A 16,499-nucleotide genomic window follows, 5' to 3' on the forward strand; every position below is an offset into this window, starting at 1 on the left:
GTTTCCAGAGCCCTGGCCTGGCATTGCTGCCTGCCTGTTCTTCCTAGAGGATACTGCCAGTAGCAGCCCTGTTGGTAGAGCCTTACCACTTGCGTGTGAAACAGACCATGACTCCAGCCCACCCAGACAGATTCTTCTCAAGAAACTCTGGCCCTGGGGTCAGTTCCCCTTTAGGACGGGAAAAATGGTCTCTCAAGGGCAAGTGCGGTCAGTGGCTCTCCCAAATTATGAGCACTGGGGGTGACTCAGGGCTGGGATGCCCTCAGATTGGTTAGGGGTTAAATGCAGCCCCACTTGCTCCTGCTCTCAGACACCTTGGGCCAGACCATGGGCACCCCATCCCAGCAGCAAGCAGGTAGGCATGGCTGGAAACAAACTGGACTGTGGAGGAGGTGGAGAGAATGGGAAAGTCAGGGCCCCACCAAGTGCTGGACGGATGTTGCAGTACCTCCAACAAGGGTCTGCACCCTCTTGAGCAAGCCAACAGGTCCTCTGTACCGCCCTCCACAAGCCTGTCCCCCCAGGTCCCCCTCAGATATAAGGCGCCTGGCTGCCGCAGCTCCAAGCCCTGACGCCCTTGACATGCCGTCTTCATGGCCTGGCTCGTGTCACTGGTGGCCATCGTCCTGGGGTTGTGTCGGCTGGCTGCTGGTGCTTCGCGGCCTCGCGTAGTACAAGCAGGCAGCGTGGCCCAGCTCCTACTTGGTGGGCCGATATGCGGGGCTGCTGTTCAGCTTCCGCGAGTCTCCTTACGCGCGGCGTTCCAAAGCCCCCGCGGGCGCGGGAACCTCGGGCAGGCCTGGCGCCTTTGCAGAGCTGCGCCCAGCCTGCCGAGCCCTGTGAACGCGGGCGGCGGGTCCGCTGGAGGGTGGGGAGCGCCCCCTCAGCCTACTTTTGCCCACAGACCATTTGCGTCAAGGATGGCACCCCAAACCTGCAGATCTATGAGCGACTCCTCGACGACCACGCCACCTTCCAGGGCAAGGCAGTTATTTTCCTGTCGCTGCATGCCGCAGACTGTCGCAGCACTTGAACCCCCGACCCGACACTGGGTGTAGCTTGACTCCCGCAGGTGTCCCCGCCGTAGGCAGTCCAGCTAGCACATACCCAGACCCCTAAGGAGACGGCACCCAGTACCACCCACCCCGCAGTAAACGCTAAGTGAATTAATGACAAGCTCAGCGGCCTAAGTATGTGTGCAGGGGGGGGGGGGGCGCTGCTGGAGGGAGCAGGGCCCGATTGTAGTCCATAAACCTGGACTCCGCCCCAGCCTACACTACCTGCTTCCAGGTCCCTCAGGCTACCAGCTCTCCTGAAACACCCTGCACAGGAGCAGCCCCAACCCCACTGTTCCAAGAAAATGGTGCTGTGAACTCTCTGAGCCCCCAGCCTTACTGCATTTTAGAGCCCCCACTGCTCACCATGTCTGACCTCTCCAGTCCCAGCAAGAGTCGCCTTCCCCCTTCACTCAGCCAGCTCCAATGCCCCTACTGAAGATACAACTACTCAACACAGATTGTCCTCCTGCCTGGAATCCTGGTTTGAGCCTGAAGCTCACTTTTCTCTTGGAACCCCCCAATTCCTTAGCATTGTGCCTAGGACAATGAAACTGGCATGGTGCCAATGAATAGGCTCGGTCTGGCAAAACAGAGCAGATAGCAGTCAGACTTGTGGCTCCAGGAGGAACAGGCTGCTCAGAAGAACCTGCCAACCAACGAACCAAGTGCACCTGGCTCCAGGTAGCTGCCTCTACCCCGAGGAGGGAGGAGCTGTGTGCTGGCTGGCAGCTCACTCACTGTCTTACTGGAGAAATCTAGCAGGTGGATTCCTGCCCCCCTCTCCTCCTCATTGAAGCCGACTTTAAGTTTCCTTAGGATCATTAGCTGAGGCCCATGTGAGCATCTGAGCCCTGGTCTCAGAGGTCCAGGGCCTGCCTCGGGGATATCCCCCACCCTATGGAGGGCCTGGCTAGCTGGGCTTCAGGGCTCTCTGCTCAGGGAGACTGGTTGGATCTCAGTTCCATTGTATCTAGGTAGATGTGTCTCCAGGGGTGCTGACCTGGACCCCCAGGCCATGTCCTGGTTGGAGCTCCCTGGTTGTTGCTTTGGGATTGTCCTCACCTTCGGATGCCACCCTATGGTGGGCTCCAGGCAGGTCTGTGGCTGACTCAAGCATCCAGAAGCCCACTGACCACTCTCCAGTCTGCCCCATCTGAGTCTACCCAGGCCTATCTAGTTCCTCTGCTCAGTGGGTCCCTATAGCCTAGGTATCTTGAGTGTGGTGAGATCTGGCACCATGGGGTTCCTCAAGTTGGGGGTGCCCAGATGGGGTAGAGATGCAGGGAGGGCCCTGTGCCTCTCACAGTTTAGTGTCCCCCACCTTGGGGAAGGAGACAAGGGGTTGGAGGCTGCCCAGTATGTGTGTGTGTGTGTGTGCGCGCGCACTCGCACCTTCATGGTCACCTTGCTTGTTTCTGCCAGGAGTTCTGAGTTAGACTGCAATAAAATCGAAAGAAAGGAAAGGCCCACTTTCTACTAGAGGGAAGCCATGCTGGCTTTTGGCTCCCACTGCTGGATGGAGAAGCAACCAAATTATCCTCCTTCTGCCCCAGAGGTGATCAGGTCAGCAACCTGTAGCCACAGGGCTGCTCCAAGTGGGTCCAACTTGTGTGCCAGAGAGCCTGAGATTCTGTGGACAACCCCCACTGCAAGCCTTCCTGCATGGGTGGCCTTCTGTGGAGCTACAGAAATAGCCTCTCATCTTCCTGGTGACAGACCCAGGCCTGGGGGACCCCACTAGGCTCTTGCTCCCCTCCTGATTGTTATAACCTGACATGAGGCAGGCAGCCCCAAGGTCTGGGGCCGCAATCTGAGGGCTTCCTCACTGCCAGGCCACTTGCCACTCCCCTCCCTGCTGGGTGGGTGGTGGGAAGCAGGGTTGCCAACCTGACATAGAGCGCCTCCCACCAGGTTTATTTCATTACACACTAGCCAGTTATGCACAAGATTGAGATCTGTGGGGAGAGCAGGAGGCTGGCCTGGGAGCAGGACACAGGGGCAGAAGGGTGCCCATGCAGGAGGTAGCCTGGTCTGCACCCTCAGGAGGAAAGGCGGTGGCCTCTCGGATCACTGTTTCCCTGAAGTGGACTCTTACTGAGCTGGGCAGGCAGGAAGTGTGTAGCTCAGGTCTGCAGGAGCTGACCAGGGGTGGGATTACACAGGGCACAGTGTAGTCAGATAGATGAAAGCTGGGCCTGGGTGGCACCCCTCTTGTTGAAGTTACCCTCTGCTCATCCTGCGTGCTGGGCAGTTCTACTGTGCTGGGCTACTTCTGTGTAGCTTAGTGGGAAGAATGCAAGGGCCTGCTGCAAAATAGGTGCCTTGCAAGGTGATGGAAGGCAGTGACCTCCTCACCAGCCCTTCCAGGGACAAGACAGTTGGGGAGGAGGGTCCTACAGCTTTGTTGAAACCATGTGAGTCAGACTCTGAGGCACAGGAAGCAGGGCAGGGAGGGCCGACCTCCAGGGCTGTTGTTGACAGTCCTCTCTGTCAGAAGGCACCATCGCTTTCCCTCTCAGGCTGCGCCTCTTGCCACCTCATGGCCTCCAGGAAGGCCAGCTCCTTGGCTTCTTTTTTCTGGTTCCGGGCCTCATACTCCAGCCTGGGGGAATTTGGGGGTGAGCTCTGTGCACTACTCGGGCCCGCTGGGCTCTGGGTGCTTCAACAGCCTATCAGAGGCCTCACCTGTTCTTGATAATGCGCTGGACAATGAGGTCCGTGGTGAGGTCGCTCCCGCTGTCAATCTGATGGAAGATGCCCCTTCTCTTGGGCTCCTGGAGGCCAGGGAGAAAGGGGGAGATCAAAGCCCCCCTCTGGACCCCAAGGAGACTGCCCAGATGACCTGGTGTGGTGGGAACAGTTACTCCTGCTTGTTAACATCCTGCCTTTTCAGACTGTGAGGCCCTCAGACAGACACAGGGGCTTGAGCTCGCATGCCCCACCTGGTATGGATCAGAGCCGTCCTTGTCAGGCATGATTTCTGTCTTTCCATGACACACCAGGTCCACCTGCAGAGAAGCATGGTTCAGGGAGCCCTCCTACCACCACTCCATGTGGTCTTCTGCCCCCAGGAAGGTAGCCATAACCTCTGTCCACTGCCTAGTTCCTGCCTTAGCCCAGCCTTGTCCAGGACCCAGACCACTGGAGCCTTACCTTGAAGTGGTCGAGAAGCTCTGCTGTGACTGCGTAAGGGGCCCCAATCACCACTTCTGACACATACTGTGGGAACAGTAAGCACAGCTAGTTAGCCAGGATCCTACCTAACTAGAGGGTGGTGGGAGATGAACCTAAATGCCAGTTGAGAGGCTGCCAGTGGGGACACAGGGACTTGAGGAGGGAGCATGACAGGGCTGGTAGTCCAGGGTCTCTGATGGACCTCCTCCCCATTCTGCCTGGCACACCCTACTGACCCTGTGCTCAACAGGCAGGCCCCACGCTCACCCGGCAGGCCAGCACACTCAGGGTCCGTTCATGCAGGTTCATGATGGGGTAGTTCTTCCCCTTGTAGTGGTTGACCTCCTAAGGCCAGATTGGGGGTGGGTCAGCAGGTACACTGTCAGGTGCCCTGCCAGTGTGGGGAAGGCCTGGAGAACAACTCTGTCCCAGAAACAGGCTCCAGATCTTTTTGCCTCCAGCAGCATCCAGGACCACGCTCCCCATGGGCCACCAGTGCCTGCCTAGAGGGCCCCCATGACCCACTGTCTGGGGCTGAGACCTGGTCAAAGTGCAAGCCAGCAATGACGTAGGGCCTCTCTGCCAGACCATGAACCTTCTCCAGGAAGTCCACGTGCCCGATGTCTAAGTCCAGGTTCAGGAGCAAACAACAGGGCAGGAACAGCTTCCCTCCCATCCGGCCTCGGCACTCCCTGCCAACCATGGTGCCCCCCAGCCACCTCACCCCAGGGCCTCAAGAAGTCAGTGAGGACCCTCTAGGCAGGTGTAGATATACAAAGTAAAGGGCTGGGGCAAGCCCCCATTCACAGAGGATACGAAACAGGTCAAAGGCACCGGCCACGTAGATGACTGTCTCCCCTGGCTGGGGCTCCTTCCCAGAAGCAAACTGGATGATTTTCTGGGATGTCTGCAGGAACTGAGACACCCCGGTCCAGGGGTTCCGCCCCCCTGGGCACTGTAAGCCAAGAGGGATCTGGTCAGTGACAGAGGCCTTGCAGACGTGTTCTTTACCGCTCCCTTTTCTGAGCTGGGTCTGCCTGTATACACCTGCCTGCCTGCTCTGGGAGGCATAGATGTGGGTTGGAGGAAGCAGGTGTGGGGGCTACAGACCAGAACTGTAAACCCCAGCGGCAGTTTGCCAGCTGGTTCACTGGCTCAGGTGCTGTTTCCCAGCAGGTGTCTCAGGCAGGGACACTGAGGGTGAAGACTGACCCCAGTGCCTCTTCCAAACTATGGTCAGGCTGCATGATCCCCCCCCCCCCCCCCGGCCGCAGCTGATGGAACTGTGGCTCCACCCTGTGGCCACAGAATGCACTGCACCTGCCACCACTAGATCCAGGAAGGCCATTGGACACAACATTCGTGGGGACCCCGCACCCTGAGGCCACTGTGGCCTTCTGAGAAAAGCATCTCCCTGGTAGTTGTCAAGTGAGGGGTCTAGAAAGGGAGAAAGAGCCAGGCCGCCTGGTTAGAGGCTACCTGTCTGTGGGCAGTCCTTGCTCCTCCTATAGGCAGTGATGGTCAGTCAGTACCTGGTCAGTACCCGGAGGCAAGAAGCAGAATGGAGGGTGAGGATCTGGGAAACAGTCACCTTGCCAAAGCTGTCTGCATACTCCCGGTACTCTGAGGACATCTCCTGCATGGAAGGGTGGGAGTTGGGGGACTTGCCCTCTAGATGTGGCCAAATCCAGAACACTGAAGCCCATGGTCCTGAAGTCCCCCGAGGGACAAGGGCAGGGCAAGGTAGATGCGCCTCCTTCCCTCTCAGCAATGTCCTCAGCTAGGGGACCTCAGAGAGTCTGCCCCCATCCCAAAAGACTTACTTGGCTGCTGTGATGGGCCTTGGTCACCAGCAGCATGCGGCCAACGAGATCCGTGGTAGACACGCCCTGGGTACGCTTGCACTCTCTAGGGACAGAGGTAGCAACAGAAGTAGGGTCAAAGCTCTCATGTCAGCCCACCTAAGGGTAACCCAGCCTGGGGCCATGCTGTGCACAGAGCAGCATTTCCTCAATGCTCTGGGCTATGGCAGAAAACTGGGACATTCTGCCATTCTGCTATGCAGCATCCTCCCAGTCCCAGTCACGGCCACCAGAAACATAGGTCACGGCCTGGACGTACCCCCTGCAGGAAGAGAAGTGAGGGGAACACGGAGTCCCACTCCTCAAAAGGGGGTCATGATGGGGCTCACCTGTACCTCCCAGACTGCTTTACTTCCTCATAGGTGTCCTGACCATCAACAGTTAGTGTGATGTCATCTAAGAGGTGACACACACAGGAACAAGGATTGTTAACCTTAAGCCACCAACACCTCTAGGGCTCACAATCCCCCATTCCAGGCCTGCCCTTGGGCCTGGGCTTGTTTCTGGGGAAGGACCCAGAGTGCTCAGATTCCCAAAGGGCTCAGAACTCCCCAAAGCATGAGAAGACCCTGCACTTCCCAAGACCCCTGTGGTCTGAGCCTGCCCTGAGTGCCCACTCACTGCCGTGTACACAGAAGTCGCAGTTGTACTTGTCCAGCGTCTCCAGTGTGGTGACATAGGGAGCCGCTGGCACCACCTCGTCCACCCATTTGATGGCCTGCACCATCTTGTACCTCTCCTCCTGTGTGAACACTGGGGGTCCTTTGTGCTTGGAAATCTCCTCTAAGGCCAGAGAAGAGAGGGTAGGACTCATGGAGGGATGGGCCGCAGGAATACCCTCCCACACCTAAGCAGCCAGCACCCTGTCCTTGAGGCAGCACAGCTGCTCAGAACAGTTTGTTGGATGGCCTCACCCAACCAGAGTCCCAGGTAATACTGGGGATTCCCCCTGGCAACTGGGCAGCCCCCAGTTAGGCATGGGAGTGTGGGGTGGGCACAGCAGTCCTAGCTTACCGTCGGTATGTACACCCACAATGAGGTAGTCACCCATGGCCCGTGCCTGGCGCAGCTGGTTCGAGTGGCCATAATGTACCATGTCATAGCTGTGGGGAGGGCACGGCAGTCAGAACTTGGGCTGAAAATGGCAGGTACTGTATATGGCCCATAGGTGGCAATGGTATGCAGCTCCTTTGCAGCTTCCTTAGGAAAACTCTGAGAAGCCGCCACTGGAAGCTGCTCTCCAGGGTTTGGCTGGGCTTTCAGAGGTGAGGCGGGTGCTCATTTCTGCACAGCACTGGTTCCTGGGCCAAAGGCCAGATTCAGCAAGCGTCTGGCTGTGCCCAGGGATAAGGACTGCAGGTCCTGAGAGCTAGAGAATACACAGAACAGTCCCTGCTCCCCAATCCTGGGACTGTGTGACCTCACGCCCCCCTCCCAAAGGCAAAGCACCATTTGGCTGATCCCTTTAAGCTATAAAATTCAGGGAGGGGTGGGCTTAATTTTTTACTATCCTGAGACTGGTGGATAGTCTCTGGGGCCAAAATGAAACCAAGTCCCACCAATGAACAAGGGCAATCGCTGGCTTGGAGATCCTGCTTGCTACCACATAGCCTCCAGAAAGAGACTCTGGGGCCAACAACCACCTCCTCGTCACCTGGTTCTAGAGTCGTGTGTGTGTGTGTGTGTGTGTGTGTGAGAGAGAGAGAGAGAGAGAGAGAGAGAGAGAGACAGAAACAGAGAGAGGGACAGATAAGGACAGACGGACAGGAAGGGAGAGAAATGAGAAGCATCAATTCTTTGTTGCAGCACTTTAGTTAATTGATTGTTTCTCATATGTGCCTTGATCAGGGGGCTGAGTGACCCCTTGCTCAAGCCAGCGGCCTTGGTCTCAAGCTGGTGAGCTTTGCTCAAACCAGATGAGCCTGCGCTCAAGCTGCCAACCTTGGGGTTTTGAACCTGGGTCCTCCGCATCCTAGTTCGACCCTCAAATCCGATCCTAGTTAAGTGTGAACTCTCAACTGAAGGCATTATATGACAGTAGCCATTGTATGCCTGGTTCCCACTGGCCTCCTGTGTGTGCTGGGGAGATCCCTCCACTGCTCTGCACGTCCGGATCTGCATCCTCAAGCTAGTTCTATTTCTTACGACTTCACATTGTCTTCTGAATAGGTGAAGCTGTCCTTGCTTCTCCAGGTGGCTTAGAGCCATTCTACTCAATGCCACTTGTTACCCCCATCTCACCACACAGGGCTCCAGCAGACAAGCCTGTAGAGTCACAAAGCTTTGGCCCTAGGGTAAGATAACAGGGAAATCCAAATCTAGGGGTACCACTGGAAGGACTGGGCCAGGAGGTGCACCGAATGCAAAATGGCACTGGGTACAGGTGTGTCCCAGTCACTACAGCCTTGGGGCTGTGGCTGGCTGGGGTAAAGACCTGGCCTAGCCAGGGTCAAGGTCCGAGTCCACAGACACGAAGCCAGGTTCTCTCTTCCCAAAATGATTCAGATGCAAGTGCAGAAGTACACAAACAAGGGTGTGTTTTCTCCTCTGCTTCCATCAGGTAAAGGTCTGAGGAAGCATTGCAGGTGGCAGGTTATCACCTGACAGCCCCAAACATATTTGAACAATTCCGCTGTCTAGCTCGCCAGAAGAGGGCAGATGGGCACCAGAGGCTTCACTGGGGGTCCTGGAGGAGTCACGCAATTCCTGCGCTGATGCTGCCCAGACACCCAGGAGAATCTCTCTGGTCTTGTGCTGGGCAAGCAGGGGAGCCTGACACAGAGACCCTGGGGAAGACCTCTGGGTGCCTGGTTCCTTCAGATAACACTTAAACAATTAGACTGGTCAGATTAGATGCGCACGACCTTCGCTACCACGGTCCACGAGCTGATCGGGCTGGACTGGCTCGGTCGGCGGCTTACTGGTAAAGGTCGGGGAAGGTGCGCCTTCGGGAAGGCGCTTCTCTCAAAACCCTCCGAGTCCCCGCGGCTGGGCCAGGGGCCTAGCCTGCGTCGTGGACCCTCACGCCGTGCAGCCACAGCAGAGGAGGCCCCGGCTCCCAGGCGTCCTACGGGCCCCAACAGCCGGAGTCCGCCGCCTGCCACCCTTCCCCCACAATCGAAGGCCGAGCCCCGGCCCCGAGCGAAGCCCTCCAGGAAAAGGCCGGCTGGCTCACAGACGTGTCCCCAGGCGGCAGCACAGTGGCCACCATGACCCTGATCCGGCCCCCTCCCGCCAACGCCCGCTGCCGAGCTCACCAGCCATCGCACCACACCCGCACGGCGTGCCTGCCCCCTGGGCCCTGCCGCTCGGTGCCGCCCGCCACCCCGTGCCCGTTTCGGATCATGTTCCCGTAACCGCTGCGCAGACCGTTCTTCACAACTCCCGAGTGGCCGTCGCCGCCTCGCCCCGTCACGCGGGCCTCACCAGCCACGCACGACCAATGGCGAGAGCTGATCCGCCCGCCCTCCCGCCCCAGCGGCCAATGACGTGCACAACTTCTCCTGTCAAAGTTGAACCCCGCCCCTCCGCCTTCGATCAATGGTGCGCGCTGCCAGGCCCGAGACCCGCCCCACTCCTGGGTTTGCAGCCAACAGCATATGCGCGTCCCCGCCTTTAGCTAGACCAGGCAAGAGGGCGGGGCAGAACCACGTGGAGCACCTTCTGCCCCATCAGCAAGGAGCCTAGCCGGGAGGCTGCTCCCACCCACCCGCAGCGTTAGAAGGGCAGTCACCCAGTGACATGAAGACAGTGCAGAGATGTTTAATAACAATACAACGGTCTGCTGAGAGGTAAGGCTCAAAACCACGCCTTTGCCACATACCAATAAAGAAAAGTGTTTACTATAAAGTTAACATTTTTAGGAAGAAGTAGAACTAGGGTTGAAGCCCCTGAGACTACTAGCCTGGTGAATGAGGTAAGGCAGCATGTGCTTCCTCTTGGCAGGCCTGGTGTGAAATATCCCGAGTTCTGTTCTCACAGGAAGGTGTGGCTGTCACCTCCTTAGGAAAAGGCTGGATGGGCCAGATGTCAACACTCAGGCCCATGTGAGAAGGGAGAGGAGGCAACCACAGCAGTGCAAGGGAGCTTCTCACCAAGACAAATGACTAAACATGTCATGGTGAAAATATCACCCCCAGAGAATTCTCTCTGCAGGGCAGTCCTGGCCTTCTAGGTGACACTAGTTCCAGCCATCGGCCAAGTGCCAGTTGTTGTTCTCAGTCAAGCACCAGGTTATGTCACTCTTCTCCTTTTCATGCGTTTGGTGCAACCCCTGCCAAACCAACCGCCTAGGATGGGGGCTGAGCTAAGTGGTGTATCCTGGTCCCCCCGCAGGGGCTCCTCTGGACTTCTGCACAGTGACTTCCGGCTGTGACTGCCTTCTTCACCAGCCCGCAGGGGAGTTGCCAGAGAGAAGATGGGGTCCCGCCACCTACCGAAAAGGGAAAGCTGTGTCAGGCATGCCTAGGAGCCTCTCACAGTCACAACCTGCCCCAGGATGGGAAAGCTGACTGAGGAGGTGACCCTGCTCCCTCCCTGTGTCAAAACCAAGGCTTTGCTTGGAGGAAGCTCCACTGTTCCTGAGTTGCAACAGGGGTAAGCTCCCAGACTACCTTGGCCTCAGCAGAACGTGTCCTCATTGGCGATTTAGTAGCCAGGCACACCCGGGTAGGGCGGCAGTAGTCCCAACAGGGATGAGTCACTAGCAACTCTGGGCCCCACTTCTCACTCAAAAGGCCAAGGGCAGGTGGACCAGACCCTCTCCCCCTTCCCCAACTGTGAGACTTGATAGGACAGAAGGCCAGCTGACTAGGGAGGTGTGGCCTACAGGCTCCCAGGTGAGGTCATGTGTCTGAGATGTAGAACCACCACATATTATAAACTTAAGATACAGATAAGCACTGATAAGGAAAATGAGCTGTTAATGTAAAAAAAAAAAGTACAGTACACAATAGGCCCACATTACAGAACACCACAAACATAACATACAAGAATTGCCAGGCCCAGAAGGTGAAGGGATCCTTAATTCTTGAACCCTTTGATTAAAAGAAGTTACTGATTTCCCCTATAAGACCCTGAAAATTCAGAGAAAGAAAGTGTAAACTTTTTACTCAATACATATACCATGTCTAAATTATCACAAATTCTGTATTAAGGAACAGTTTCTTTAAGCTTTCCCATTTGCTAGCTCCCCAAAACAATTGCACCAAGATTCTGTTCGACCAGTATTGCTGAGAGCATGTCCCTTCAGGGACCTCCCCCTCCAAACCATCTGAGGTAAACGGAATGTCCAGACACACTAGTAGACTCCCTCTGTCCAAAGGGAGTCACGTCAGCCAGGGCGCCTTGGCCAGTCCCTGAAGAGGCTACCACACTGTGGTCATGCCTCAGAAACTATTTGCAACATCTCACAACCTTCTCTATGCTTAGCTCATGAGAGAAGACAGACATGGTCCATCCACACAGGGGCGGGAAAGGGGTGGAAGGATGTGCCTGTGCCCCCTTACCGGTTATAGCGGGGGATCTCCAGGCCCAGCTCTTCCATGAGGAGCTGCATGACATCATCACACTTCCCGTGGAGCTTCAAGGCAGCCCAGTCATCCTTTGGGGTCCACTGGGGACAAGGGAAGGCAAGTGAAGTCAGCACCTCACTCCTTCACAATGCCCTGCAGCCTGGGTCCTGCCATCCAGATGCCCAAGATGCCTGAGTGTAGGACAGAAATGTTCCAGGGATTCTGTGTCTAAAGATATGGCTTTGAACACCCCATTACCTGCAAGTTCACAATGTACAGCTTGGGCCGCCGGCTGGGGGGCTTGGTCATGCACCAAAGGCGTGGATACTTCTTTAGAACCTGTGGGGACAGACATACCACACACATACCAGAAAACAAGGTTGTAGGAAGCTGGGGTCCAATGCTAAGCTGGCTAGATGCCAACAGGGTCACTCCCTTTCCATCCATGGTGCTATCTATGTACCTTTAAGCTGGAGCCTAAACACAGGATTGTATCTGCTTTGCTGGCGGATTGGGTAGCTGCCTCCCAGTTCAGAGGCTGCCCTAGGGTCCCCCGCTCTCCAAAGTGCACAATGGTGTCCCGGAGCAGGGCCCCGCACTTGTGGCAGGCCCGGCCTGTCTGGTGTCGGTGCAGGGCAGTGCGCTCTGTCACATCGAACACCCGCACATACTCCCTGTTGGGAGTGCAGGCCGTGCAGACCTGAGGATGGAGAGCACTGTGAGTGGGAGCTGCTGGCCCACCCAGACTCCAAGCCCCAGAGGTACCGCTCACTTCAATGTACATGTTCCCATGGAGCTCTGAGATGGCTGAGCGAGGCAGCCCACTCCGCAGGTGGAGTCCATCACAGTTCTGGGACACTACATGCTGCACCTGGAGAGAAAACAAGGTGGCACTCAGCAGGAGGGCTGTGGGGAAGCAGCACTCAGCGGTAAAACTGTTCTGAGTTCACAAACCAGGGCAACTCCAACCTTGCATGAAGCTTTGAAGGCAAAATCAGGGAAGCAGGCTGGGCCCAGCAGGACTCAGGAGGGCCAGCCACCAACAACTGAAGCATTTCGAACAGCCTGGAGGACATTTACATCACCCCCTCTCAGCCAGGCAGGGGCTTGGGGCCCAGATGTTCTCTTGGGTCATTATGTTTCAGGCCCTTGAAGGCTCCCTTAATTGAAGGTATTCACAGAGGGTCTCCAGGTTTCCTATAAGTCAGTGGTTCTCAACCTGTGGGTCGCGACCCCGGCGGGGGTCCAACAACCAAAACACAGGGGTCCCTAAAGCCATCGGAAATACATATTTTATTTAAAAATGTATTGTATAATAAATATGTATTTTCCGATGGCTTTAGGTCGTTCGACCCCTGCCAGGGTCGCGACCCACAGGTTGAGAACCACTGCTATAAGTCCTCTCTGTATTGATTCAGAGAAGAAGCTGCCCTCTTCTCTTGGAGAGGAAGCACAGAAGGATCAGAAGGAGGTCAAACCAGGAGTCTTAACCACTTGGTGGGTGCTCATCATGGGGTCCATGGCTAATAGAGTCAGGATGCAGTTGCCACTTGGGCACCAAGGTGGTTGCTCCAGGCCCCACACCACGGACATGGCAGGTATACCAACTAGTCACATGGGGCTCTTACCAGCTTCTGTTCATGTAAGCGGGCGATGCTCATGTGGGTGAGGGTTGGCTCGGCCTCACTCAGGTCAGTAGCACTGCCAGGTGGAAGGGAAGCAAACGTCAGGCCCATGCTGCTCTTGCTTAACTTAGGGGAAGGCTGTACTAGGCTGCTTACCTAATATGTCTCCCTTTCTGAAGCAGCGTCCACACTCCATTAGGACCCCGGTAATCTGGGATAGAGGCTGCCTGAGTGTTCAGAAGGAAAATGAGCCCAGTGAAGAGGCACCACTATAGGCACTGGCACTTTTCAAGAACAGGAACAAATGATTCTCTCAGAACACATTTGAGGCTTCAGTGAGCCCTGCTTCCTCGGGGGGCTTCTCCCATACCAAGTATAGCCTGGCTCTGCAGCCATACCTGTCCTCCATACTGAGGGGTGGGGACTGGTCAGGCTCACCTGTGTCCCCAGGGCTTAGCCAATGCAGAAAGTGAACTCCTAGGTAGGACCCTCCAGTCCCATCCTTTTGAGGTGTTTCCTGCCTTACATCCACAAAGATAGGCTAACCAGGGGTCCCCAAACTTTTTACACAGGGGGCCAGTTCACTGTCCTTCAGACCTTTGGAGGGCCGCCACATACAGTGCTCGTCTCACTGACCACCAATGAAAGAGGTGCCCTTCTAGAAGTGCGGTGGGGGGCCGGATAAATGGCCTCAGGGGGTCACATGCGGCCCGCAGGCCATAGTTTGGGGATGCCTGGAAACACTACTGAATTTCTCAAGTTCCCAAACCAGTGAAACAAAGCCACCTAAAAGATAGAGAAGGAGTGCCAGGATCAAGGTGCTTTGTGCTCCTCAGGCTGAATAATCTCTCTGGGGAGCCCTGTCTCCTCTCTGGTGCTTAAGTCCACCCTAATCAGTGGGTCTGACTCGCATAGGAGAGTAGAACCTCAAACAGTAGTGCTCAAAGCAAAAAGAGCTTTAAATAGCCAGTTAAAACTTTTTTTTTTTTTTTTGTATTTTTCTGAGGTTGGAAACGGTGAGGCAGTCAGACAGACTCCTGCATGCGCCCAATCGGGATCCACCGGCACACACACCAGGGGGTGATGCTCTCCCCATCTGGGGCGTTGCTCTGTTGCAACCAGGGCCATTCTAGCGCCTGAGGCGGAGGCCATGGAGCCATCCTCAGCGCCCGGGCAAACTTTGCTCCAATGGAGCCTTGGCTGCGGGACGGGAAGAGAGAGACAGAGAGGAAGGAGAGAAGCAGATGAGCGCTTCTCCTGTGTGCCCTGGCCGGGAATCGAACCCGGGACTCCTGCATGCCAGGCCAACGCTCTACCACTTAGACAACCAGCCGGGGCCTGCCAGTTACAACTTTTTAAGAGGTGATAATGACTGCTTTAAAATAATCTCACAATGGGAATTCACATGTGACCAGACAGATCAGACTGCCTATACTCCAGCTGTTTGTAAGTTAGAGCAGTCAACGCACCTGGCACATTCTTTTTCTTTTTTAAAGATATATATATATACTTTAAATGTTATTCAGTTTTTTTAAAGGAGAGAAAGAGAAAGAGAGAGAGAGAGAGAGAGAGAGAGAGAGAGAGAGAGAGAAGGGGTGGAGGAGCAGGAAGCATCAACTCCCATATGTGCCTTGACCAGGCAAGCCCAGGGTTTCAAACCAGTGACCTCAGCATTCGGAGGTCAACACTTTATTCACTGTGCCACCACAGGTCAGGCCTGGCACATTCTTTCTACCAGGCCTCCACACGCATCTCTATTTGGAGCGTCTTACTCTCCCCTTCATCTGTAAAACCTTATTCGTCTTTCAAGGCCCGGACTCAGTGCCAAGGCTTGCAAAAAAACAAGTGGGATGGATTCCCAACTCTGAGACCACAGAGGGTGTAACTGAACTTCTATTCTGGTGACCTAACACAGCCAGCTTCACATTATTGTTCTTCGCTTACATGCCTTGTTATTGTCATCTAGGAGCTTCTCCAGGATGAAGATCCTCGGTGTTTATCTCAGCTGGGCCTACACATAGGTCACACTCAACACACACCCATCAATTGGACAACGTGCGCTCACACTGTTAAAGCTAGTCACCCATATTCCACAGCCCAGGAGAGCTTCTCAATCAAACTTCTCAAAACCCAACGCATTTCTCTTCCTTATCTAGTGTACTCGAATTTGCACTGCCTTGCTTTCTACTTGCCTTACTCCAACATTAAAAAAAAACAAAACGATTAGGGAATCAGGACACAGTTTTGGGCTTAGCTCTGCCCATATAACCTTGGGTCAGTACAATAACCTCTTTAACTTTGAAAGGAGAAGGTGCCTGCAAGTACTAAGCTATTATGTGCGTTTTTATATTCCTTCCTTGTCTCTGAGTATAATAAAGTTCAAGCCTTTAAAGATGTTTCTCTACTTAGTGAGGTTTCAAATGGAGTCATTTCGAGTTTCTCTAAAAAAAGAAACACGTAGCCGCTTTTAAGGTGAATTTTTTGTTAATCAGTAGTTTTACTCAACTTAGAATACTGTATTCGGTCCATAGGTCAAACACCCAAAAGGGGGCGCCCCAGGCTCGCTCCCAGTCCCGGCGGTCCAAATTTCTCGTGGACCCGGGAGCCGACCCAGGGGCGCGACTGTCCCCGCTTCGTCTCCCTACCGTGCTGATCCCCGCGCCTGTATAGACGACCAGGTACTTGGCGTTCCGCACGGCGCCGGCCAGCTCCCTTACTTTCCTCTGCAGCTCCTCCGGGTCGTCGCACACCTGCCAAGACCCCCATGACGGTCGTTAAGCCCCACCCCGTACGCCCCACCCGCTCCCTACCCGGAGAGAGGCCCGGCCCAGGCAGCTGCGGGACTCGCCTCCTCCTGTCGCCGCTTCAGGCCCTCGCGCCGCCTGCTCCGACCTTGTAGCTCGGTCACCAGGTCCTCGCTCTCGGCCAAGAGCCGGCCCTCCTCCGCGCTACGCTCGGCCGCCGCCTTCCTCAATATGCGCGACACCTGCGGGCGCGGGGCAAGTAGTGAGAGCGGCGCGAGCTGGGGACGGTGGGGTGGGGCGAGCGGCGGCATCGTACCTGGCGGAGGCGCTCCCGCTGCTGCTCCTCCCGCAGCCTCCGAACCCGCTCCGCTTCCTTGCGCTCCGAGCGGCTCAAACCACCGGCTGCCATCGTTCCCGGGAAGCGCACTTCCGCTTCCGCCTTCTGGCAGGCCGCGCACCGACGCATGCGCGCGAGAGCCCGCCCTTCCGGCCCCACCCGCACCACCCAAGGAAGCACCTGCCA

General features: G+C 55.9%; 3 protein-coding genes across 5 annotated transcripts; 1 reads left to right on the forward strand and 2 right to left on the reverse strand.

Annotated features, from left to right (window-relative positions):
- The first annotated feature begins 361 nt into the window (after positions 1 to 361).
- Positions 362 to 3,358, forward strand: NPB (neuropeptide B). Its single transcript, XM_066383629.1, has 3 exons — positions 362 to 409; positions 673 to 839; positions 877 to 3,358. The coding sequence occupies exons 1-3, from the start codon at positions 362 to 364 to the stop codon at positions 1,031 to 1,033; spliced, it is 372 nt and encodes a 123-aa protein (XP_066239726.1). The 3' UTR covers positions 1,034 to 3,358.
- PCYT2 (phosphate cytidylyltransferase 2, ethanolamine) lies at positions 2,952 to 9,510 on the reverse strand. 2 transcript variants are annotated; one of them, XM_066381568.1, is made up of 13 exons: positions 9,352 to 9,510; positions 7,109 to 7,197; positions 6,716 to 6,877; positions 6,424 to 6,490; positions 6,056 to 6,140; positions 5,824 to 5,868; positions 5,049 to 5,187; positions 4,774 to 4,856; positions 4,500 to 4,577; positions 4,212 to 4,277; positions 4,001 to 4,066; positions 3,744 to 3,832; positions 2,952 to 3,660 (listed from the first exon to the last, which is right to left on the reverse strand). In XM_066381568.1, exons 1-13 carry the CDS (start codon positions 9,438 to 9,440, stop codon positions 3,549 to 3,551), a joined length of 1,170 nt encoding a protein of 389 aa, XP_066237665.1. In that variant the 5' UTR covers positions 9,441 to 9,510; the 3' UTR covers positions 2,952 to 3,548. The 2 variants fall into 2 exon arrangements, with proteins under 2 accessions (XP_066237665.1, XP_066237666.1); XM_066381569.1 differs by lacking the exon at positions 6,716 to 6,877.
- Positions 9,511 to 9,840: 330 nt separating this feature from the next.
- Positions 9,841 to 16,442, reverse strand: SIRT7 (sirtuin 7). Of its 2 annotated transcripts, none has more exons than XM_066381570.1 (10): positions 16,293 to 16,442; positions 16,081 to 16,218; positions 15,878 to 15,982; positions 13,389 to 13,459; positions 13,236 to 13,308; positions 12,380 to 12,478; positions 12,071 to 12,307; positions 11,866 to 11,946; positions 11,602 to 11,708; positions 9,841 to 10,526 (listed from the first exon to the last, which is right to left on the reverse strand). In XM_066381570.1, exons 1-10 carry the CDS (start codon positions 16,440 to 16,442, stop codon positions 10,328 to 10,330), a joined length of 1,260 nt encoding a protein of 419 aa, XP_066237667.1. In that variant the 3' UTR covers positions 9,841 to 10,327. The 2 variants fall into 2 exon arrangements, with proteins under 2 accessions (XP_066237667.1, XP_066237668.1); XM_066381571.1 differs by lacking the exon at positions 9,841 to 10,526 and adding an exon at positions 11,087 to 11,169 and having other exon boundaries at positions 16,293 to 16,426.
- Positions 16,443 to 16,499: the final 57 nt, after the last annotated feature.

The sequence above is a fragment of the Saccopteryx leptura genome, chromosome 4 (assembly GCF_036850995.1).
Source record: "Saccopteryx leptura isolate mSacLep1 chromosome 4, mSacLep1_pri_phased_curated, whole genome shotgun sequence".
Classification (NCBI taxonomy): Eukaryota; Metazoa; Chordata; class Mammalia; order Chiroptera; family Emballonuridae; genus Saccopteryx; species Saccopteryx leptura.